This window comes from Budorcas taxicolor, chromosome 6 (assembly GCF_023091745.1).
Source record: "Budorcas taxicolor isolate Tak-1 chromosome 6, Takin1.1, whole genome shotgun sequence".
NCBI classification, from domain to species: domain Eukaryota; kingdom Metazoa; phylum Chordata; class Mammalia; order Artiodactyla; family Bovidae; genus Budorcas; species Budorcas taxicolor.
In genome coordinates this window covers 7,302,982-7,327,707 of record NC_068915.1, presented here as the reverse complement: position 1 = coordinate 7,327,707, position 24,726 = coordinate 7,302,982, and the positions used below count along the sequence as shown (strand labels likewise).

General features: G+C 37.7%; 1 protein-coding gene across 1 annotated transcript in view; it reads right to left on the bottom strand.

The window, feature by feature from the left end:
• PRSS12 (serine protease 12) overlaps window positions 1-24,726 on the bottom strand; it is an 85,952-nt gene that overhangs the window by 34,708 nt on the left and 26,518 nt on the right. Inside the window, exons 4-8 of the mRNA XM_052642404.1 lie at window positions 24,308-24,458; window positions 14,857-15,035; window positions 12,669-12,810; window positions 9,406-9,602; window positions 4,767-4,908 (exon numbers count right to left, since the gene is read on the bottom strand). Of these exons, the coding sequence (XP_052498364.1) occupies window positions 4,767-4,908; window positions 9,406-9,602; window positions 12,669-12,810; window positions 14,857-15,035; window positions 24,308-24,458 (811 nt within the window). The remainder of the gene's footprint in view (window positions 1-4,766; window positions 4,909-9,405; window positions 9,603-12,668; window positions 12,811-14,856; window positions 15,036-24,307; window positions 24,459-24,726) is intronic.

The window sequence follows — 24,726 nt, the reverse complement described above, 5'->3', positions numbered from 1 at the left end:
AGAGAATTTTTAGTAAAACAAGAATGCTGAAATTTCAGACAACTAGAGATAGCAAAGAAAGAATATTAGATTGCCTGTGAATCAAAAGCCAGAAGGTCATAAAAGAACCAAAAATAAAGCATGATAGATAGCATAAAAGTAGATGACAGATGGAAGTAAACATGTTGAAAATAAAATTAGACTCATTAAATAAACCAAAAGGATAATTTCTTAGCAATTTACCAATCAATGAACAAACTAAAGAGAATGTACCATTTTAGATATATCAGCAAGTAGAATTAGAGAATATTTTAACTAATAAAAGTACATAATTAAAGACATTCTCAAAGATATAGTGAAATCTAATACATTTTTCTTTGACTTTAAAAGAAATAATTAAAGACTGTGTCACCTATAGGGACTTCTGGGTTACAAGCATGAAGTAATTCATAGCTGATAATTTCAGTGAGACAATAGGCTCTAATACACAACGCTTTAAACTGAGACCTGGGTTTGGTCCCTAGGTTAGGAAGATCCCCTGGAGAAGGGAAAGGCTACCCACTTCAGTATTCTGGCCTGGAGAATTCCACAGACAGTCCATGGGGTCACAAAGAGTTGGACACGACTGAGCGACTTTCACTTCACTTCACTTCACTTCACTTCAACTGAGTATCAAGTCCTCCTGGAAGTAGATGATGATTTTCCAAGAGATATGGGAACTGATATGTAGATCATCAAAATCCATGTGTATTCTCTCCTCAAACTGGTCTTGCTAAGTCAAGATCAACTTCTCTTCAAAATTTCCCTTTTCCCACTACACTAAAAAAAGGCATGCCTTTCACTCAGCCAATCCAACCACAGTTCATTGCTCCAAGATTTAAAAGCCTCTGAAGTGGCCAAAAGAACAGTTCAAAACAAACGATAGCAATGAAGCCTCCTGTTATCCAAGGACCCAAACCCCAACCCATCGGTCTAGGAAATGGGAGCTTTTGTCAACTTTTCTTTCTTACGTTGAAAAACCATTTATCAAATTTGTTGTTTTTAATTAGTTGTGTACCAGAAATCATAAAATCCTGATAGCAACATGTTAGAAGAATTTAATTTCTCTATCTCACTCTCTGCATGTGTACACACACACAGTTTTTAAAATAAAATAACATTAGGATTCTACGGGGAAAGAAAATTTAAACTAAAATTTCAAGGAGAAAAAGGAACTATGTAAAATTTGTGAAGGTCAAAGAAGAACATATTCATGTATTTTTTAAATGACAGTATCAAAACACTATATTTATGTTTTACTGGATATAATTAAAAGAATAATGTAACTTCAACTTTTAAATGTCATATACAAATATGGCAGAAATTAAACTTTGCAGCTATTTAAACATAAGATTAAAAATTAGATATAGTTAGTTTTAGGTCTCTATTAAGGCAATAGGGATGGGCTTCCCAGGTAATGTTAGTGGTAAAGAAGCTACCTGCCAGTGCTAGGAAACGTAAGAGATGCAGGTTCAATCCCTGGGTGGAGAAGATCCCCTGGAGGAGGACACGGCAACCCACTCCAACATTCCTGTCTGGAGAGAGGCATGGTATTGCTGTCATGGACTGAGGCACATGGTGGGCTACAGTCCATAGGGTTGCAAAGAGTTGGGCACGACTGAAACGACGGAGCACACAGGCAAAGCAATGAGGATACACCCTTTGAAAACTCTTTTAAGGGATATAACTCTAATAAACACAGAGTGCAAGAACAATGTCATATCGAAGCATGCACTAATGGAATCACACAGAGTTCGAAAAGAATGGACTCTCCATCATGGTTATTCAGTCCTAACAAGGTTAGCTGATAGCAACACATTCTCTCTCAACCCTCTAAAAACGATGTGCTCATATGCTAGACTGTCAGACATTATGTAACACACCATTAAAGGGTGTCTTTTACCTTCATTCTAAGTGCACCTGTATTAGTTACCACTCAGGTTCCTGATTTTTATTACTTCATTTCTGTTTCCTACATTATGAAAAAGCTAACGCTATTTTGATTCTCGGTGTTTCCAAGTACTAACCTCAAGTGCAATATAGGTGGTGGGGGACAGTTCTCTGGTATTCTTATTAAGAAACCTCAAGTCTTCTGACATCTTCAAAGCTTTCTGGATTGATTTCTACAAATAAATGCTGTATTAAAGATTTTTAATAATTCAAAACAGACATGGGGAAAAAATCCCCTATTCTAATCACATACTTACTTATAAGTACTTATATGAAATTCTATCTCCTCTCAGTAGGAAATTATAAAAACAAGTATATGTTCAAATACATGTAGACTGATCAAAAGCTAAATGTTTCTCTTCTAAATACAATTTGATGGCAAATTGTAGCTTGTACACTAGAAGATGACCATCCACTTTGTCATAGTAACATTAAATTACTGATTTATGTATTAAGATTTATTTTAGAAACAATTATGAACTAAGGGGCTTCCCTGGTGGTTTAGTGGTAAAGAGTCTGCCTGACAATGCAGGAGACACGGGTTCGATCCCTGATCCCGGAAGATTCTACATGCCAAGGAGCAAATAAGCCCCTGAGCCACAACTACGGAGCCTGCGTTCTGGAACCCAGGAGCCACACGACTGAGGCCACATGCTGCAGCTACGGAAGTCGATGCACTCTAGAGCCCGTGCTCTGCGACAGGAGAAGCCACCACCACGAGAAGCCCGCATACCACTCCTGGAGAGCAACCCAGCTCGCCGCAGCTAGGGAAAGTCTGCACCACAAAGACCCAGCACAGCCAAAAATACATAAATAAATACTTTTAAAAATAAAACCCAGCATAAAGTAGGATCTTCTTTTAATGCGTTTCTTGATAATTGCTACAGAAATATTGTTCAAGATTTCTACAAACTTTGTTCACTTAATCTAGATTGTTCTCACCTACATTCACCATTTGAGTCGAATGCAAAATGGACTGAATGATAAGCAAAAAGCAAGGAAAGATGTAGCAGGAAAGCAAAGTGAAAATGCATTGATGGATATCTGTACAATTTTTTTGCTCCTTAAATGTGACTTAGACACACAATTCAAGGATCATATTTGACCTTTTCTTTCACATTTTCCTTCATACTTCCAAAGGTAACACTAGGTTTCCTGGATTATCTCTACCAAAAAAATAAAAGTAAGCCAAAAAATTAGTCTCAAGCAGCAATACACTTTAATGGCTGATTTTAGATAAATTCATTGAGAATGTAATCTAAGAACAATATGTGTGTATATATATATATATATATATTTTTTAAGGGAAAAACAAATGTTAGAAATGTAGTGAGCAAAGGAAACTTAAATTGTTGACTAAATTCATCTAATGTAGATTCTTCCTCCCTTATTCTATTACCCTATATTTTGAAAGTCAAAAATATCACATACCACCGATTTTGAATACTGAAAAATCTATATTAAAAATAATGAACCCACTGACTACAGAGCAATTGGAATGGCAACTAGGACCAAAACTGAGCAGTACATTGAAGTAGGATCTAAGTAGTTGAAAATAAACTTTGGGTTAAAGCTTCAGGGAAAAAATTGAATTTTTATCAAAATAGAAATAGTTTTAAAAATAAAAGTATATTCTGCATGGGAATAACCAGTTAAGTTTATCAATATTTAAGATACACATAGATGTGTAATTAAGGATATATTTTAAAATTCACACCACTATTAGCAATCCAAAATAAGCCAGGCAAATTATGTTTATTAGCTTAAATTTCATAGCCCTCTAAATTGTAACATATTCCACATATATTTGCAACTCCAAAATCAATCAGACTCTTCACCGTCATTTGGGGACATGCCTAAAGTCTCCAACAATTTTAAGTTTCCCAGTTGAGGTCTCACAGGAGATAAACTACCTTATTTTAGTTCACCTCAAACTGGAAATAAGTGTCTGTTTCCCATCTCACTTAGTGCCACGTTTTTCATGCTATAACTCATGCCTGAATGACGCCTAACACCATTTCCTTCATGAGGCACATCACAGCCTTCTTCATTCAGGAATGCTAGACAGCACTGCAGCAAAATGCTTAGGGGCATTTTAAACAGAGATCATCAACAGAAAGGTGCAGAAATGCGGGGGAGGGGAAGGCATTAGTAGACTACAGAAAGGGCAACTGCTTGCAAGCATGAGAGTTAAAACAAGAAGGCAGACCATCACTTGGTTTGACCTCAGCTCTAGAAGCAATGGCTCAGTACTTCCTAACTTAAAGTTCACAGTGACTTTACAAATAACAAGAACCAACTGTAATTTCAGTAACAGCAGAATCCCTTATAAGGCTACTGTGTTGCGACATAAATCACAGAGAAAAGGTTAATACGTTTGGCTGACAGAAGCATTGTTATGAATGTTGTTGTTTTTGTTTAGTCGCTAAGTTCTGTCCGACCCTTTTGCGATCCCATGGACTGTAGCGGGCCAGGCTCCTCTGTCCATGAGATTTCCCAGGTAAGAATACTGGAGTGGGTTGCCATTTCCTTCTCCAGTGTTATGAATAATCAAGAGTTATTGGACTATTTGTTATTAGATAAAAGCTACATTTCTTAAGTAACATAACGTATATGTCTTATAACAGTATAGAAAAATTTAAACAGACTCTACTTCGTATTTCTTTACCATTCTGAATCAAGGCAGCATGCTGCCAGTATTTTCAATGGAATCATAAATACTAATTTTATACAAGAACAAGAGTAAATAAAGCATACATTCTGTCAAGGAACCATCCCATATAATTAGGTTTTCTTACTTGTAGCCAAGCTGTCGACAGATCACACTGGCATCATTATCAGTCCACCCATCATCACAAACTGTTCCCCACTGGCCGTTGATAAAAACCTCCACTCGTCCTTCCTTCTTATTTTCTCCATCCATCAGTCTGATTGGAAAACCTAAGTCACGCGTTAAAAGTAATACTCATTGTTACTTTTATAAGAGCCAAAACAACCAAACTGATGTTGAAGCATCAGAGACTTTATAAAATAGTATTTGCTTTTAAAATGAGCTAAATATTAGATGGACAGTGAGAGAGAGGACATACTGATTTAGGAAAAAAAAAACAAAACTGTATCCACTTTTGCAGTATCTTTTGAAGCCTTGAGGTCAGAGTGCTTATCTTGCTCAACTTTATATTCCCAGCACTTGACACAGTGCTTGGCATTATAGAGTACACCTTGATTTTGGACTTCCAGATTCCAGAAGTGTGAGACAATAAATACCTGTTGTTTAAGCCACCCAGTGTGTGATCTGTTACAGTAGTCCAAGCAAACTAATACACTTTCTTTACCTTATCTACTTGAAGGGTCTCCAGCTTGCACCTCTAAGATTGATAAGGATTCAAAGAATACCATCCAACATGGTGAAATTATCAGAACCTAAGGAGGTGATGTTGGAGAAGGCAATGGCACCCCACTCCAGTACTCTTGCCTGGAAAATCCCATGGATGGAGGAGCCTGGTAGGCTGCAGTCCATGGGGTCACTAAGAGTCGGACACAACTGAACGGCTTCACTTTCACCTTTCACTTTCATGCACTGGAGATGGAAATGGCAACCCACTCCAGTGTTCTTGCCTGGAGAATCCCAGGGACGGGAGAGCCTGGTGGGCTGCCGTCTATGGAGTCACACAGAGTTGGACACGACTGAAGTGACTTAGCAGCAGCAGCAGCAAGGAGGTGATGTAATCAGCTAACAAACCAAGTATCATTCAATCTGTGTTCAACCCCATGTTTGTAATAACTAGATGACATTTTTTAACTGAAAGGAAACACACTGGCAAGATAGACACATCCTACTTTGATTCCTCGAACTCTTTGTTGCCCCAGAGTTGCTGGCTCTCTAATCTCTGATCATACCCACTTCATGGAACAGGCATCATAGTGGAATCAATACAGCAAAGTCAAAATAACAACCTTCTCTATGCGTTGTTTACATTAGCTAAAAAACTTTTGTAATAGGCGTGTTAACAAAACACAATATATTTAAAACTTTACATTTCTTATTATTGGTATCTGAAATTTAGGGATTCTTTGCAAGAGGAGCAAGGGGGAAAGTGATTCTTAAAGAAAAAATTTAAAGAGATGAAAATCTCCAAGTTTTCGATTTTTACACTTTTTAGATCTTTGGTGCAAAATTAAGAAATCATACACACATGGAATTAGATCTCCACATTCCATCCTAGTTGTTTTATGGGCAGTTTTTCACATTCCATAAAAATAAAAATGATAAAGTACTTTTAAAGCCTAAGTTGCATACTTTGTAAAAATAATATATACAATATTTCTGAACCTAATTTTAGCCATTCAATTTATTAAATCACTGGATTGTTGATGCTTGAAGGGAAACTGAATGACAGAAACCATTCTATTAATACCACCTCACTAAGTTCTTTTTGTTATAGCAATAATAACATACATGATTTATTTCTAAAATCTTAAAATGCTTGGGAAAACTAAACAGAGTATATAGTATCTTTCATTATATATCACAAACTCTGATTACAACAGAGTTTTCTTTATTTCAATTTTCCTATAAAACTGATTTAATACATTATTTTTAAGAAAATAATATTTTTCCTAAAAGAAAGATAAAATCTTTACACTGTAAAATTCAGAAACAATGAAGTGTGAAAGATATCTCTGTTAAGAGTTAATACTCTGAACTTTAGAATTAATGCAGTATTAGTGGAGAGTAGTCTTAGGGCAATCAGGGCAAGTAAGAGATAGGATGAGATAGGATGTGGAAAATGTGATAATTAATTTATTTATTTAAATTTTTTAAAAAGAATGCAGTATTAAAATAAGAAATCTACATATTTACCATCCCACAAATTTCCGCCAACTAACATAGGCATTAACTAACTACATTTGTACTAAATCACCTTTACTGACCTAGAATATTGTTTTTGAGCATTCCATCTACCACACACCTAAAATTAGGAAGTGTCTACTGAACTACCACTAATTTTGAGAAAAGTTTCATTCACAATTAAAGTTACAGTCAATGAGTTGCCTTCAAACAGTTGAATACTCTAATAGTCTAACAGCTCTTATCATAGCACCAAAGAAGTGAAAAAACTAAATTGTTTTTAAACTGCACCATTCCATGATCTCTTTGCAGTCCTTTTTCATAAGTGGGAAAGTAATGATCTCTTTGGATGAATAAATGGTAATCTGATTCTATTGCAATAGAATAATTTGGTTCAGATATAATGTTCTTTGCACAAATGGTTAATATATTACCAAAATTAGGACCAAAGGATTCATAATAATGATCTCATATTTTATTAATAATTATCACCCTCAACTTTTTAAATTTTTAAAAAATATATCTATCAATATAATCTCAGAAAGTTAAAGATTTTAAGGAAATTGAGAGGATTAGTTGTCCTAACTGTATGTGTATATTTAACCACACAGGTCTTCAGAGAACTGAGACTGTAGTATTTGGTATGCTTCCCAGGTGGTACTAGTAGTAAAGAACCCACCTGCCAATGCAAGAGAGAAAAGAGACAGGGCGGAGGGTTGAGGGGTGATGACCCAGGTGATCCTGGGTTGGGAAGATCCCCTGGAGGAGGGCATGGCACCCCACTCCAGTATTCTTGCTTGGAGAGCCCCATGGACAGAGAAGCCTGGCAGGCTATAGTCCAAAGGGTTGCAAAAAGTCAGACATGACTGAAGTGGCTTAGAACACATGCATAGTATTTATAATACTTCATCACATGGAGTACTGATGGAATATGCCTGAATAGATCACTCCATGATCCAAATACCTGCTATCGGGGGCTAAGAGGTTCCATTTCTAGCAAACAGGCTCTATCTCTCCCAACCACATGTAATTACCCATCACATAATCCTAGCAGGGTCATAAATCCTTTATAGGAAGAAAGTAGCAAGGGAGGAGACCAAACAGAAACAATTTAAAATATGACCTATGAGGGACACGGTAAAATGCTGTATTTCTACCTGGTATCATTAGTGCTAGATTAGTGGAGTACGTCACTATGATCTCACAGGTCAGAGTGCAATGGGGAATCAACATACACTTTGACAAATTAAAGTATGTGTGCTTAACTGCATGCTCAGTCGTGTCGCACTCTGTGACCCCATAGACTGCAGTCTGCCAGGCTCCTCTATCTGTGGAATTTTCCAGGCAAGGTTACTGGAGTGGGTTGCCATTTCCTTCTCCATTTCCTTCCCAACCCAGGGATGAAGCCCCCATCTCCTGCACTGGCAGGCAGATTCTTTACCACTGTGCCACCAGGGAATAGTTAATACTGTGGGATTCAATACATCCCATTATTTTATAATACTCTCAAAACAGGAGGATACAAAAGGGGCTGACTCAAGCCTGAGGTGAGACTTAAGGACCACCAGTGGTTATTTCAACATTTATGTACCCAAAAATGCATGTATACATACAAACAGAGCTATGGTAGAGTCCTGGCAAGTCTTCTGAATATCTCCCTCTACACTTTTCATTCATATTTATTCTGGCCTCCTCATCAGATGTTAAGTCTGTCAAAGGTATATAGTAGTTGCTCTCCGCTCACAAAAGGACCTTCATCTAAGAATATTTAAGGTCTTCTCTGTAGCTCAAATGGTAAAGAATCTGCCTGCAATGCAGGAGACCCAGGTCGGACCCTTGGGTCAGGAAGATCCCCTGGAAAAGGAAATGGCAACCCACTCCAGTATTCTTGCCTGGGACAGAGGAGCCTGACAGGCTACAGTCCATGGGGTCAAACAAGTTGGACACTGAGTGATTAATACTACACACAAATATTTCAGACTGTTAGATGAGCTAAGTACCTTTTATCTGACTATGAGTCTGAAGAAATTTGGAATGAGGGGATAATAAGTGATGCTGATGGGTTTTTAGTAACAGGATATCTTAGAAAGATAGGTGGGCTGTTTACTCCAATGAATCCATCTTGGGGTCCAGTGAGAAAGATCTATGAAAGATCTATGTTGGGACACAGCAACGGCTGCCTGGCAAGCAATGATTGACAAGGCCTCAGGCCTAAAGACAAATGAATCATGGAGGGTGGGAAAGAGACCTCCTGTTTTGTTCTGATTTATTTTCAATCCTTTCTCAAATAGTTCATTAGAATTCAAGGTAAATGAGAGGCAGAATAGGTAACAATCAGTTGGGGAATGGACATTGCAGTTTCTTTCTTCTGTCTTTCAGATACATGAGAAACGTAGGCTCATGGGTAGAGAAAATTAGGAGTAAAATTTTGTAACATTGACTCAAAAGACTATTTTTCTCTGAAATAAAATTACTAAAAATTAGAGCATCTGGGAAAATAGACTTTTTGAAAAGCCAGAGACCAGTGGCTAGACGTGCAGTGGCTACTGGAATATGAACAGTCAAGAGCTGCGGCAGGACCTCACCCAGGGATACTCTGAATCCATTCCCGCCGGGGTAGCAGGAGATGCCAACATCTTCCCGATGGCTGCAGTCATGCCTTCCCCAGGGTCCCCGCGAACACTGAAGGAAACTGGCTTCCTTTCCTGAGCAACTGACGCCTTCCAGCCATATGGGTCCCATGCTCTCTTCAAAGTGGTTTGCAGAGGCTTGTTTGCCATATCTGTGGCAATAAAACAAACATGCACACAACTGCTGTCTCTTGTTTCAAGGAACCACAAACCATAAAACAAGCAACCTCATTAAGTGTCATGACTTCAGAGGGTAACTATTTGCTTTATCTCCTATCCTGAGAACTCAGTTCTAACAGCAGTGTTCACTACATCACATATTTTGATGATCCAGGGATGGGGGAGCCTGGTGGGCTGCCGTCTATAGGGTCACACACAGTCGGACACGACTGAAGCGACTTAGCAGCAGCAGCAACAATGTTTGATTGATTGAATGGGTAACAAGCAGATAATTAATCCTATTCCCCCAACCATTCTTGTGTTTTGTCTACAATTTAACCCACCATCCAGAGAGAATGCAAACAGATAAATGTCAAATTCCTGACCGTGGAAATAACACAGTGCACCAGAAAGTGAGAACTCTTGTATCAGCCTCTGAAAGCCTTCTGAGTGCATTTGATTTCATTAGCTCTCTGAGCCCCTTTCCTATCCTGTCTTCCAAAATAAACCGTGTGAGGAATTTCCTGGTGGTTCAGTGGTTAGGACTCCACACTTTCCCTGCCAAGGGTTGCAGGTTCAATTCCTGGTAGTGGAACTAAGATACTGAAAGCTGCATGACGCAGTCAAAGGAAACAAATAAACAAAAAATAAAAACAAAATGTATGTATTGGTTCAGTGGTTTCTCAAGAATCATTCCAATCCATGATGAAACCTGGATTTTAACCCATCAAAATCAGAGTAATAACAGTGCTTTTTATAAGGTTACATAAATCTGATTTTTTAAACTTTCATGAATTATATTTGTGTTTCAACTGACTTCGTCACACTGCCCTACTGAAAAACCCCAAGTGTATTATAATATATATATATACACATTGTAGAAATAGGAAAGATCCACAAAATTAAAAATTAGCAAATAAGTCAATCTCTACCTTCGTTCATTTTCGCCCCAGTTTGGTTCTTTTGTTCTGTAAAATCCAAACAAACCTCCAGAAATCCCTGAGCTAAAAGATATCTGAAGTGTCTTTCAATTGGTCTATATAAATAATTAAACTCTAACTCATAAATTTTATGTTAGTCACTTCCATTTCATTTTATTATTTCTGTACGAAGAACATAAAGAGATCTTTCAGTCTGAAAGATGAATTTTCCTAATTTTTTCCCATGCACTTATTTATTAAATTTAATATGATGAACATTTCAATAAATTAAAACAATGCAACTTTCAATGTCATTCTAAGACTTCTATTTTGCTGACTAATCGATTCTTAGCTACAAAAGTAATTATCCTAAATTCCATACTGCTATCACTTTCAACTTACACCAGGTTTCCACAAAATGCAGCAATCTGATTATATCCTTTCATGTCAATTATGTAAGAGACAGCAAGAGGCCATTTTACTTTGGGATTCACCCAAAGTTCACCATCTTTTTTATTCCAAAAGAGCTTTCTCTTTCAGAAATTCCTCTGTAAACTAAAATGTAAATGTAGCAGGCGCCTATTCTATCTTCTAATGCAATCATTTAGAATTTTAACAAATATTGAGAACACTTTCAGAACCATTAAGTTCTGATACTCTGTATATGCAAGAAAAACTGAATGTATCTGTGAAACACAATAAATAAAAAATAGAGAAAAAACTCAGCATTTATTCAATTGTTTTCACTAATAAGGAAAAATATGAGAACAGTAAACAATAATATTTTTGAATTTTTCTAAACTTGCGAAAATGGGATACAGTTCTCAGACTAACAGAGATTTACTCAGATGAAATGGCATTTTAAAGTAATTCTTATTAATTAAATGTCAATATTTATTTGGCTAGCATGTCATAGCCCTTGACCTCATAATTATATTAATTGCACTGCTCATGAAAATTCAAAATATTTGTCAATCACATACATCTATACCTTTGTGATGTCATTACTTACAACAGGAAAATTTAAACTAATTTAAGTAAATTATAATATGAACATCATCAGTTATGTTATCAAAAATTATGACTACAGTAATATAAAGGAAAAAAGTGAATAGTAAAATTATATATCTACTACTAGAGCTGTTACAAAGTTATACGCAAGTTTTAATAATGGAAAAATTGGGGGTAGTTTTTTATTTTCTCTTTTTTCCAAATCTCTAAAATTTTATATTACTTTTACAACTTTAAAAATATGTTTAAACACAGCTTGAATGTTTAGCTTGAATGAAAGCATATTTTTAAGTTTTAATAAATATTTGCAATTAATTCTATCTAAAGCTGAAATAATATAATTTTGCTTACTTCTTTTAAACATCAGACAATTACTTCAAGTATGACATAAAAATAGGGAAAATAAGAAAGAATGGGCATTCATAGGCTTCATTCAGATATTAGCTCAAAGGCATCATTTGCAATTACTTCAAGCAACTTAGGTCTTTACTCTGGAATGCATTATGTGTGTGACATGAAATATATTGCTCAAAGTGTGATACTCAGTTTTTAGGAGAATGAGGTCAAGGGTGAGTTCAAAAGGTCATCTCATGACAAGAAAGCTGTTTTTCTCAAATAAAAGTGATAATTATCATCACATTATGAGAAAGGAAATAATGTAATACCAAAGAATTTGACACTGAACTTCTCTGCAATTTTAAACACAGTGATGTTATTACTAACAACATCCAATAGCAGCAATGCATCAGAATAAAACTGATCATTCACAGCATACAGTCTTACTTAAACAGACAGAACGGGACTTAAAAATCATCCATGGGAAAAAAAAAAAATCATCCATGGCTCCAACCAGTTATTCAAGAAGAGGGGTGGTGGCAGGAAAGGCAAATGAGATAAACAGCAAGATATGGTTATTTATCATCAAAGAGAATGTTATTGTTTTTTAATTGCTGAACTTCCACATATAGATAGGTAGATAAGAGAGGTAGGAAGGTAGGTAGAATAGACAGGTAGATAATGATTGAGAATATATACTGTTAGTATTAGAGACATTACAAGTAAGCGTAAAAAACAAGACTTTCAAAAATATAGCTTGGCATTTAGCTATCTTGTATCAATAGATCTTACTTAAATCCCAGCTGCCGGCAAACCACATAGGTATTAAGATCAGTCCAGCCGTCATTACAGACAGTTCCCCACTGTCCCCTGTGATACACCTCCAGGCGACCCTCGTGGCCGCCTTCACCACCTGCAAGTCTGATGACGCCATCTGCGACAAGAAGGAGACACGGAGACTGAGCAAATAATGACCAGAAAAGGCAGAGCAACATTTTAATTGCATGAGAAATATCATCCTACCCAGATCTCCCTCTGGGCCTTTTTTTAAACTCCTACTAGAATTGTCCTTGGTAGCTCGGACAGTAAAGAGTCTGCCTCCAATGCTGGAGATCTGGGTTCAATCCCTGGGTCGGGAAGATCCCCTGGAGAAGGAAACAGCACCCCTCTCCAGGACTCTTGCCTGGAGAATCCCATGGACAGAGGAGCCTGGCGGATTACGGTCCATAGGGTTGCAAAGAGTTGTTCACAGCTGAAGCGACTAAGCAGACAAAGAGAACTGTGCTCAGTGATCTGAGGTCATTAATGGGATTGTTTTTGAACAAAGTCATAACACATATCTGTCCTAACAAAATACTTTCTCTTTTATTTGTACTCCTGTGTCTAAGTCGAAAAATATACCCTGATATAATTCCAAAGTAATTATTTAGATTTCTCCAGATTAAATAATACTTGGGAAATTTCTTACAGCTTTAATCTCCTTAAGTATGAGCAATATTTGTCATTTAAATTTAAAAAGCATAAAAACACAGTAACTTTGAAATAGCTGAAAAATTTAACTGTGAATTAAAAACTACTGAAATATGAAGACAGAATAAGCTATTCTGGTTAAAGAGTGATCAATCATGTCAAAGTATTTATTATTATTCCTTAGGCATTCATAAAGGATTCCCTGGTGGCTCAGATGGTAAAGAATCCACCTGCAATGCAGGAGACCCAGGTTCGATTCCTGGGTCAGGAAGATCTCCTGGAGAACGGAATAAAAACTGGGGTGCACGTTTTGCCTTTGTTCTGTCAGTAATACAAATCTAAATTGAATCTTCTGAAATTAAATGAATACTTAATTCCCAGAAAATCCTGTAAAGAGCTTCTAAGCATATACACAATATAATAAATTCATTCCCCAAAAAGCATAAAAGGCCATTTCCATCCAAAATAATCCACTGTCCCTCCTCCCAAATGAAATACATAAATAATCTTGGGGGAAAGTCATCCTTTTCATGAATCTCTGGGATCATTCAAAGTAAATTAAGGTCTCCTAGCAATAGAATCATTATTAATGTAAAATTTCACTGTTTGCAAAGCATTGTTACACCTGTTACCTCATTTGACCACCCCAGCAACGCTACAAGACTATTCTCATTTGAAAGACGAGGAAATGGAGGCTCGAGAAGATGAAGTGCTCTGGCTTACAATCTGGTATAAATTTTCTATTTATTTTGTGTATAAATGTGTTATTCTAATAAAACAACAGTGTATACAGAACTATGTAACTAAAAAAGTAGACCTTCAGCATTTCACAGTCTCTCAGAAGTATTTCATTTGACTTTTTTAAAGAAATATTAAAGCCCTAATTTTTTTCTTCAAGCTCTTTTTGCTGTAGAAACAACAGATTTGTGATGACCCAACTTCTCTTGCCCATCCATTTCTCTCTTCTTCCCCCAAACATTTAAGTACATACACATACACTCATTTGCACTCAGACGTGTCCTTCTTGCAACACAAGACATAGTTTGACAAGCATGTTGTGATTTGGAACAGTCTGAACATTCAACACAGCAAAGGTTAACCTGGTTCTTTAATAGCGTGCTTTAATCAAAATCCCATCAAAATAGTTTACCAGCTATAAACACATTCTGAGAGTCAAGACAGGCTAATAAATGAATGGACTAAATATATAATAGCTAACATCCTAAATTTATCATTGCACACTGATTCTGACTACTGGGTACTATATATTGCAACAAGATCACATGTTCTTAATTACTTTATAGGATTGTGTAGCTTTCAACTGAAAAACTCAGAAATATCTATAAATAAAGAGATAGCATTTTAATATACAGTATATATTCTTTTTATGTCTTATTTGGGGGATTTATTTGTAAGTTCATTCAGTAATATTAGCTAAATTGAGGAGGGAAGTTAAGCCCAAATAGGGGCGAAGGCAAGAGTGGCTAGGTTGACAGGGTGAAGTTCCTACCTGTTAGAGCGGTACAGGACACTCCAGCATCTTCTTTATGGTCACAGTTATGCTCTCCCCAGGAACTCTTTGGACACTGCTCAATAGAAAGCTCATTCCCAGTGCAGCGTACCTCATCCAACATTACCGGGCCAGACCCTTCCCCAAAATACGCCTGATTCCATGCTTTGGCAATGCCACTGAACAAACATAAGAACATAAGTCAGATCAAAGGTTAGTCTGACCTGTTTCTTCTTTTGCCTCTGGCAAAGGTAAACTTACAATTAATTTGTAATTTTCCTTATCAATTCACTCCATTGTAGCTATCCTGGTCCATAAAGTACCAAATAAGAATGAAAGAGCTACAGCTAGAATCTGGGGCCCTGATGACTGTGGAACCACTGTACCAACCTTGTCCTCTCTGGTCTCCGGAGAAATAGACTCTTGTCTTTGTTGTTGTTGTAAGTCACCCAGTCATGTCTGACCCTTTGCGACCCCATGGACTGCAGCACACCAGGCCTCCCTGTCCATCACCATCTCCCGAAGTTTGCCCAAGTTCATGTGCATTGCATCAATGATGCCGGCCAGCCATCTCATCCTCTGATGCCCTCTTCTTCTGCCCTCAATCTTTACCACCATCAGGGATTTTTCCAATGAGTCAGCTGTTCACATCAGATGACCAAAATACTGGAGTTTCAGCTTCAGCATCAGTCCTTCCAACAAGTATTCAGGGTTGACTTCCCTTAAGATTGACTGGTTTGACCTTGCTGTCCAAGGGACTTTCAGGAGTTTTCTCCAGGACCACAATTTGAAAGCATCAATTCTTTGGTGCTCCGCCTTCTTTACGGTCAAGTTCTCACAACCAGACATGACCACTGGGAAGACCATCTCCTTGACCACATGGACCTTTGTCAGCAGAGTAATGTCTCTGCTTTTCAACACACTGCCTAGGTTTGTCACAGCTTTCCTGCCGAGTAGCAAACATCTACTGATTTCATGGCTGCAGTCACTGTCCACAGTGATTTTGGAGCCCAAGAAGAGGAAACCTGTCACTCTTTCCACTATTTCCCCCTCTATTTGCCATGAAAGAATGGGGCTGGATGCCATGATCTTAGCTTTTTTAATATTTAGTTTTAAGCCAGCTCTTTCACTCTCCTCCTTTGCCTTCATCAAGAGGCTCTTTAGTTCCTCTTTGCTTTCTGCCATTAAAGTGGTATCATCCACATATCTGAGGTTGTTGATGTTTCTCCTGCCTATTTTGATTCCAGCTTGTAACTCATCCAGCCTGACATTTCTCATGTCTTGTTTAAGCCACGGTTATTTTCAGTTCTCTGTTGCTCATGGGCAAAAATCTCTTCACTCAAATTTATTTGACTAAATTTACTTCTCTCACAATTCAAAGTGATATCATATTCTCTAGACCCCAGATTTCAATGAAGAAGATCATGTTTGCCTGCCAAAATGATAAATGACTTCAGAAATTGCATCTTCAGCCCTTTTCAGCCATTTAATTCTTAGACTAGAGTATTTATACTTTTAGTTTGCTTTCCAAGATACTGCATCTATTCCCCATTATTTAAGTTGCCTTTTTCTCCTTACATTATAACTATCTTGAGAATTTAAAACCAAAACAGGAATGCAGTTTTGATATATGTAATTCAAATTTTACTATCCAGAAACAAGGTTTTATCGGAACAAAGCCACACTCATTTCCAAATTATTGTCTGTGGCTGCTTTTGCACTACACAAAAGCTCAGTGGAGTAATTGGAAAGTCTAAAGTACTCACTATGTGTCCCTTTACGGAAAATGTTTGTTGACCCTTGCTCTAGAGGAGAGACTAATGAAAGCAAATATGGAAACTGATTTAGAGAACACTGAAGGCTGGAGAATGGAAGCAGAGGAGACAGGATGACTAATGCAGGTCACGGGGAAGCCGGAGAGGAAAGCTTTGGAGAAAAGCAGAGTAACCGTCTCCTTGGATCTCTGCCCTGTGACAACTGCTAGAAAAGAAGCAGATCTGTTAAAGACAATTTCAGTGAGCATAATTCCTTGAGGCAAGATTAGGTGCTAACATAAAACCAGGGACCAATATGAGAGAAAACAAAATTTGATCCCAAACTCAGAAACAAAAAATAAACTCCAGATGGTTTAAAAATCTAAATAGAAAGAAGGAAAAAAAAGGGAGGAAGGAGGGAAAGAGGAAGACAAGATGACTAAAAAGTTAATACAATGCAATGAAATAATAAGAACATAGTTCTTGTAACCCTGGTAATAAGGGAATTTCCTGAGCAAAATAAAAAACCGAGAAATCAGAAAACAAAGACTAAAAAAAAGTTAAACTTATAAATTTGAACTATGTAATAAATAAACCAAACACATAAATTTGAACTATTGTATAGCAAAATACACCACAATCAGATCAAAAGGCAAAGTAGGTGAAAGATATATTTGTAAAATATAACAGCAATCAAAGGAAAAAAATTCTTAGAAGTAAATAATCATAATTTATTATTATCATAATAAAAGACAAAACGACCAACATCAAAAATAGGGTAATGGAGAGAAACAAGCTATTTACAGAAGAAGAAATACCCATGGCCACTGAGCATATGCTAAGATGCTCAACTTACAATAATGAAATTAAAACAGTAAGAATGCATTTTTACATGTCCTTAAAATCCTTTGCACTAAAAATCTAGGCTAAAAGATTAAAAACTAAAGGCTTTCTATTCCCAAGAAAAAAATAACAAAGGTAAAATACTCATTACTTGAGAGTGACTTGAGGCAGGCTGGACAGAGTAAATGAAATACACTGCCTTTCAAATATGTCAAAGATGTGGTAGAGGTTCTATGAAAAAGCAAAAGGCCCAGTTAATAGCCTCTAAACTGTGTTCCTTCCTTAAGGGAGGACAATAGATGGGAGATCAGGAGCCCGGGACAGTGACTCTGGAGAAAATTATCTATGTTACAATGCAGCCTTAAAACATCATTTGAGTGTTTTATTTTCTTCCTTATGTACCTCCATATTTTCCATTGTTTACAACCAATATTTTAATGATCACAAAAATCTTTAATTAAACTAATCAGAAAAATTAATGCAATAAATTCAAGAACCAAAACAAAACAAAAAAACACTAACTAGGAAACCATGATGTAAAACAAACTAGGTTTCCCAGCTAATTTTTGAGTTTATTAAAAATTAACATGATATTTATAAATACACACAGTCCTTCAGCCTATTTCCTGGTGCCCTGGAATGTACTGGCTTTCAGGGGAATACCAAAGAAGTGGATAACTCTGCCCTTCAAGAGACTGTCTAATACCAGGGAGAGCAACGTAAAACTCATGGTTTGTTAAAGGCTAAGGAGGACGTCAAGGCTGTATATCGTCATCCTGATTATTTAACTTATATGCAGAGTACACCATGAGAAACGCTGGACTGGAAGAAACACAAGCTGGAATCATGATTGCCGGGAGAAATATCAATAATCTCAGATATGCAGATAACATCACCCTTATGGCAGAAAGTGAAGAGGAACTAAAAAGCCTCTTGATGAAAGTGAAAGAGGAGAGTGAAAAAGTTGGCTTAAAGCTCAACATTCAGAAAACGAAAATCATGGCATCCAGTCCCATCACTTCATGGGAAATAGATGGGAAAACAGTGGACACAGTGTAAGACTTTATTTTTGGGGGCTCCAAAATCACTGCAGATGGTGATTGCAGCCATGAAATTAAAAGACGCTTGCTCCTTGGAAGAAAAGTTATGACCAACCTAGATAGCATATTCAAAAGCAGAGACATTACTTGGCCGACTAAGGTCCATCTAGTCAAGGCTATGGTTTTTCCAGTAGTCATGTATGGATGTGAGAGTTGGACTGTGAAGAAGGCTGAGCACTGAAGAGTTGATGCTTTTGAACTGTGGTGTTGGAGAAGACTCTTGAGAGTTCCTTGGACTGCAAGGAGATCCAACCAGTCCATTCTGGAGGAGATCAGCCCTGGGATTTCTTTGGAAGGAATGATGCTAAAGCTGAAACTCCAGTACTTTGGCCACCTCATGCGAAGAGTTGACTCATTGGAAAAGACTCTGATGCTGGGAGGGATTGGGGGCAGGAGGAGAAGGGGACGACAGAGGATGAGATGGCTAGATGGCATCACTGACTCGATGGACGTGAGTCCGAGTGAACTCCTGGAGTTGGTGATGGACAGGGAGGCCTGGCGTGCTGTGATTCATGGGGTCGCAAAGAGTCAGACACAACTGAGCAACTGAACTGAACTGAACTGAATAAGTGCTATGTAAATTTGATAAAATTGTGTGTTCCCTTCCCTTCCATTATGAAAAGTATGTCCACACCAGCCCTGGCAGTTCATTTGTAGTAAGAGTCCCAGTTTTATTACTTTCTTACCACCTGACCACAGAATAAATTTGTGGAATAGGGGCTCTCTGATATAATACATCAATTTATTAGGTTATTTTATGCAAAGTTGTTTGACCTACATAGCAGCAATCCCCAATAAACACTGAATTGATCCTATGTCTGATCCATATCCAAACATTCCTAAACCTATTTAGCTAATCTGATTGTATTCATATAAAATTTGTCTGTTTTTCATAGAAAAATAGCAAATAAAAAGTACCACCTGACTAACTCAATCCCTGGATTTAGCTACTAGAGATCAACCCTGGGGATTTCTTTGGAAGGAATGATGCTAAAACTGAAACTCCAGTACTTTGGTCACCTCATGCGAAGAGTTGACTCACTGGAAAAGACTCTGATGCTGGGAGGGATTGGAGGCAGGAGGAGAAGGGGACGACCGAGGATGAGATGGCTAGGTGGCATCACGGACTCGATGGATGTGAGTCTGAGTGAACTCCGGGAGATGGTGATGGACAGGGAGGCCTGGCATGCTGCGATTCATGGGATCGCAAAGAGTCAGACACGACTGAGCGATTGAACTGAATTGAACTTGAATAGACAAAGAATTGAGTCAGGCAATTCTATTGTATAAAAAGAATTACTTGTTAGGTTATAAAAGATTGGTTCTTTGACCGCAAATATCATTTTGTGACACATAACATTTGGATGAAAAACTCATTTTAACTGGTCAATAGTCCATATTTCTTTCTGGAAAACAATCCCCTCTATCTCCAAAAATGACATTTTGAAGTATACTAAATGATTACTGTATGCCAGACGCTGGTCTAAGAGCTTCAAATGTATTAACTCTTTCAATCCTCCCTACAACCCCATGATGTTATTATCCACTGTTTACAGATAAGGAAACTGAGGTGCAGAAGTTAAACAATTTGCCCAGCATTGGAAATGGCAACCCACTCAAGTGTTCTTGCCTGGAGAATCTTAGGGATGGGGGAGCCTGGTGGGCTGCTGTCTATGGGGTCGCACAGAGTCGGACACGACTGAAGCGACTTAGCAGCAGCAGCAGATGGTAAAATGTATCTGGCTTTAGAGCAGACTCTGAAACACTGTGCTTTCTTTCAGTCTCGTGGGGCATTTTCAGTGAGGTGTCTATGGCACATTAATATATAGTCTGTCTAAAACATGCTCATCATCAATTTCCTTCTACAATAAACTTTCTCTCTTGACTTCCCTATTTCTTTCAGCCTGAATTCATATTTATTCTTATTAATACCTGCCTATTTTGCAAACAGGGTAACATGAAAGGAAAAATCCTACTCTGGGAGCCATAAATCTCAAGATTCTGGTCGTTACTCACAGTATAACTTGGGGACTTAGAGCAATCTCAGAGAGCCTAACTTTCTCATCTGTTAAATAAGGCCTCTTTTCTGCTCAATAATTTGACACACCAATAATGTTACGTCAAGGCTGTATATTGTCACCTTGCTTATTTAACTTCTATGCAGAGGACATCATGAGAAACGCTGGACTGGAAGAAATACAAGCTGGAATCAAGACTGCCGGGAGAAATATCAATAACCTCAGATATGCAGATGACACCACCCTTATGGCAGAAAGTGAAGAGGAACTCAAAAGCCTCTTGATGAAAGTGAAAGAGGAAAGTGAAAAAGTTGGCTTAAAGCTCAACATTCAGAAAACAAAGATCATGGCATCTGGTCCCATCACTTCACGGGAAATAGATGGGGAAACAGTGGAAACACTGTCAGACTTTATTTTTGGGGCTCCAAAATCACTGCAGATGGTGATTGCAGCCATGAAATTAACAGACGCTTACTCCTTGGAAGGAAAGTTATGACCAATCTAGATAGTATATTCAAAAGCAGAGACATTACTTTGCCGACTAAGGTCCGTCTAGTCAAGGCTATGGTTTTTCCAGTGGTCATGTATGGATGTGAGAGCTGGACTGTGAAGAAGGCTGAGCGCTGAAGAATTGATGCTTTTGAACTATGGTGTTGGGGAAGACTCTTGAGAGTCCCTTGGACTGCAAGGAGATCCAACCAGTCCATTCTGGAGGAGATCAACCCTGGGATTTCTTTGGAAGGAATGATGCTAAAGCTGAAACTCCAGTACTTTGGCCACCTCATGCGAAGAGTTGACTCATTGGAAAAGACTCTGATGCTGGGAGGGATTGGGGGCAGGAGGAGAAGGGGACGACAGAGGATGAGATGGCTAGATGGCATCACGGACTCGATGGACGTGAGTCTGAGTGAACTCCTGGAGTTGGTGATGGACAGCGAGGCCTGGCGTGCTGCTATTCACGGGATCGCAAAGAGTTGGACACAACTGAGCAACTGAACTGAACTGAACTGAATAATGTTTGTAAAATATTTTTTAAATTAATACGCAATAAAATGAGAACAAATAAATATTTTAAAAGAGTATGAGAAGAATTTTTATTTTGACCACTGAATAATATGGTTCTGTAAGATAATTTTATAGCCAAAAAAACCCTATTGTTCAAAAATTTAAATTCTTATGTATATTATGGCATATCCACAGAATAAAATATGATGTCACAGTTCCATGAGCAGCTACACTTTTAAGAGTTCTGAAAGACATAGGAAATGCTTCAATGTTAAGTGCACAAAAAGAACCCCAATTAAAATGTCTCTACCTGAAACTTCACTGCATATGTATGCATTCTCAAGTTCAATTTTCTAACACTTGGCTGCTTCCTTTCCTGATCCTCATGTTTCTCTAAGTTCTGGGTGAATCAAATTTAAATATCTTAAGTACAGTTATTCCTTTTGTGTTTTAGGAAGCTTGCCAGCTACCAAAATCTACAGCCACCATTAAAAGATGAGGGTCCACAAAGACAGCATCTCACAAAGAAACTGTAACCAGTACTCCAGGGAGGCATAATATAGTTTCCCTTTGGGAATTCAACAAAGCAAGTACCACTGAGATGAAACATGTAACATTAAAAATTATTTCATCTGAAAGTACTGTGCCTTTAAGTGAGCAAAACAAATTCTAGAGGAAGAGCAGTTGCAGAATACTGCAGTACTGCAAGCTTATGAGAGAAGTATAAAATCAAAGGAAAGAAAAACAAAGCAAACGAACAGCATCAGCTCAGAGCCTATGGTACTTACAATAAAAAAAACTCCACCAAGCTACATTGTTGGTTATTACACAGGCTTGTGGAAGATCGTTGCTGTCTTGAATATTTGAAGATAGTTTTCCTTTTCACCATTTCTCTAAACACAAATCTCTTCGTACAAAAGATAGCAATGAGCAAATGCTTGAGAAAGATGTAAACACTTTACTCAACCCACACATATGTTCAACATTAATACAGTCTTCCTTGTGATTCTATCTCTACATTCTTTCCAGGTAGTAGACTATTGTTTGTCAACACAGTCTTTGTTTAAGAACTGTTTATCTAAGTGGAAAAAAAAAAATCTTGGCTCTCAAGAAAGAACTCTACATTACAACATGAATTTTTAGAATCACTTTTACAGCTATGAAAGTGAAACTGTTCGTTGCTCAGTGGTACTCAACTCTTCGCGACCCTATGGACTATAGCCTGCCAGGCTCCACTGTCCATGGAATTCTCCAGGGTAGAATACTGGAGTGGGTAACCATGTCCTCCTCCAGGGGATCTTCCCAATCCAGGAATCGAACCCACGTCTCTTGAGTATCCTGCATTAGCAAGTGGGTTCTTTACCAGTAGCGCCACCTGGGAAGCAAATACTTGAGTGATGTTTATCTAATCAAACTTTTGGATCTAGCCTCCCATTTCAGAAGTTACAAGAACCAGAGGAGTAAGCTAACTGACACGAGGAGGAAGAAATGAGACCAATCCAGAAGGTAGGATATTCTACAAAACAACTGGTGTTCTCTTTGGTCTCTGCAACAAGTCAGTGTTAGGACAAACAAGAGAATGTTCTGGATTAAAAGACTGGGGATATAACATTCAGATGCACCACAAGGCCCTGGGCTAAGTTCTGCTACAGAGAAACCATCTGCCAAGGACATGGTGGGAACACCTATGGAAATTTGAATATGACAGGATATCAGACAATGTAAGAATGATTACCTCTTACATTAGTTGTGATGATAATTTGGCTATGTAGGACAATGTTCTTATTTTTAAAAGGAGCACACTTAAGTATTTAGAGGTAAAATGTTGAAAAAACATTATTTTGTTTTAAAATACTTTAATATTAACCTACAGTTTTGAAAAAGTGGGGGAGGGGAGTCAGTTGCAAAAACAATTGCAAAAAAATTGCGGTTCAAGGTTCAAAACTCATGCTCCAGCATCAAAGACTATGCTTAACTGGACAAAGTGAAACAAGAACTGAGAAGTTTTCATTTTGAGACGTCTCCACATCAACCCACCACTACCTGCCACAACATGGCTAAATAATTTTTTTTCAAATTTCAAGTAAAATATCAACTTACAGAAGATCTGCCAGTATAATTTGAGAGAAACTTTTAGGCCTGCTATACCAATGTTCAAAATCACTAAAGACAAGGATCAGAGGATACAAAATTATAACATTTTATTCCAAAGTAACCATAACTAAAGCAACATATAATATTGGTTTTCTGTCTTTATTCCACAAGCTTCATTGCCATATCCTGCACAGGAATTATTTCCTTTGAACATTAATAAACATTCTTTGTTCTAAGCACAACCTAACAAATAAGGAAGCAATGGTCAAAAGTTTAGACACTATTTGGGGGAAAGAAGTTGAACTTCAGTTAAAACCTCACAACTAGTTTCATCATACGACTTTGGTAAGTAACTGTGGTTGACCGTGCTAGTTACTACCTGGGAGTCGGCTCCTGATAAAAAGTGGTAAAAGGCTTAAGATTCTTAAGGATACAAAATCAGTTGAATTCAGATACAAACAGGTTAGATCTATAGGTATACAGATATTCTCTTCAAGGAGACTACAGCCAAATACAATGATCAAAAAGGTGGCTTTTTGTATTTGTTCAAAGAAATGTGCAATTTAAACACACCTACCTTTGGGTATGGAAGTAATAAACTTAGAAATGTAAGCAAAACAAAACAAGAACAACCAACCTCAGACCCAGCTGCCTGCAGACCACTTCCGCATCCGCATCATCCCACTGGTCGTCACAGACTGTCCCCCACTGACCGGCATGGTAGACCTCCACTCGGCCCTCACGCACACTGCTCCCCCCAACAAGGCGCAGGATGGGGAACGCAGGGCCTGCAATATGAAATTAACAAATTAAACCTACACATTTACACTGAGAAGATCAGTGTAGAAGATCAGGTATACTCTATTTGTTTGCCATTCTCAATCATAAAGTTATATTTAATAAGCCACTTCAGCAATATGGACATATCCACGCATGTCTAATAATATTTTATGATAATCTCAACTGATTAAAATCCTCCAACTTGAATTACACTCATACAAATAGCTGTCAAGAGGAAGCAGTCTAAATTCACTTTACCCCGAGGACCTCAGAAAC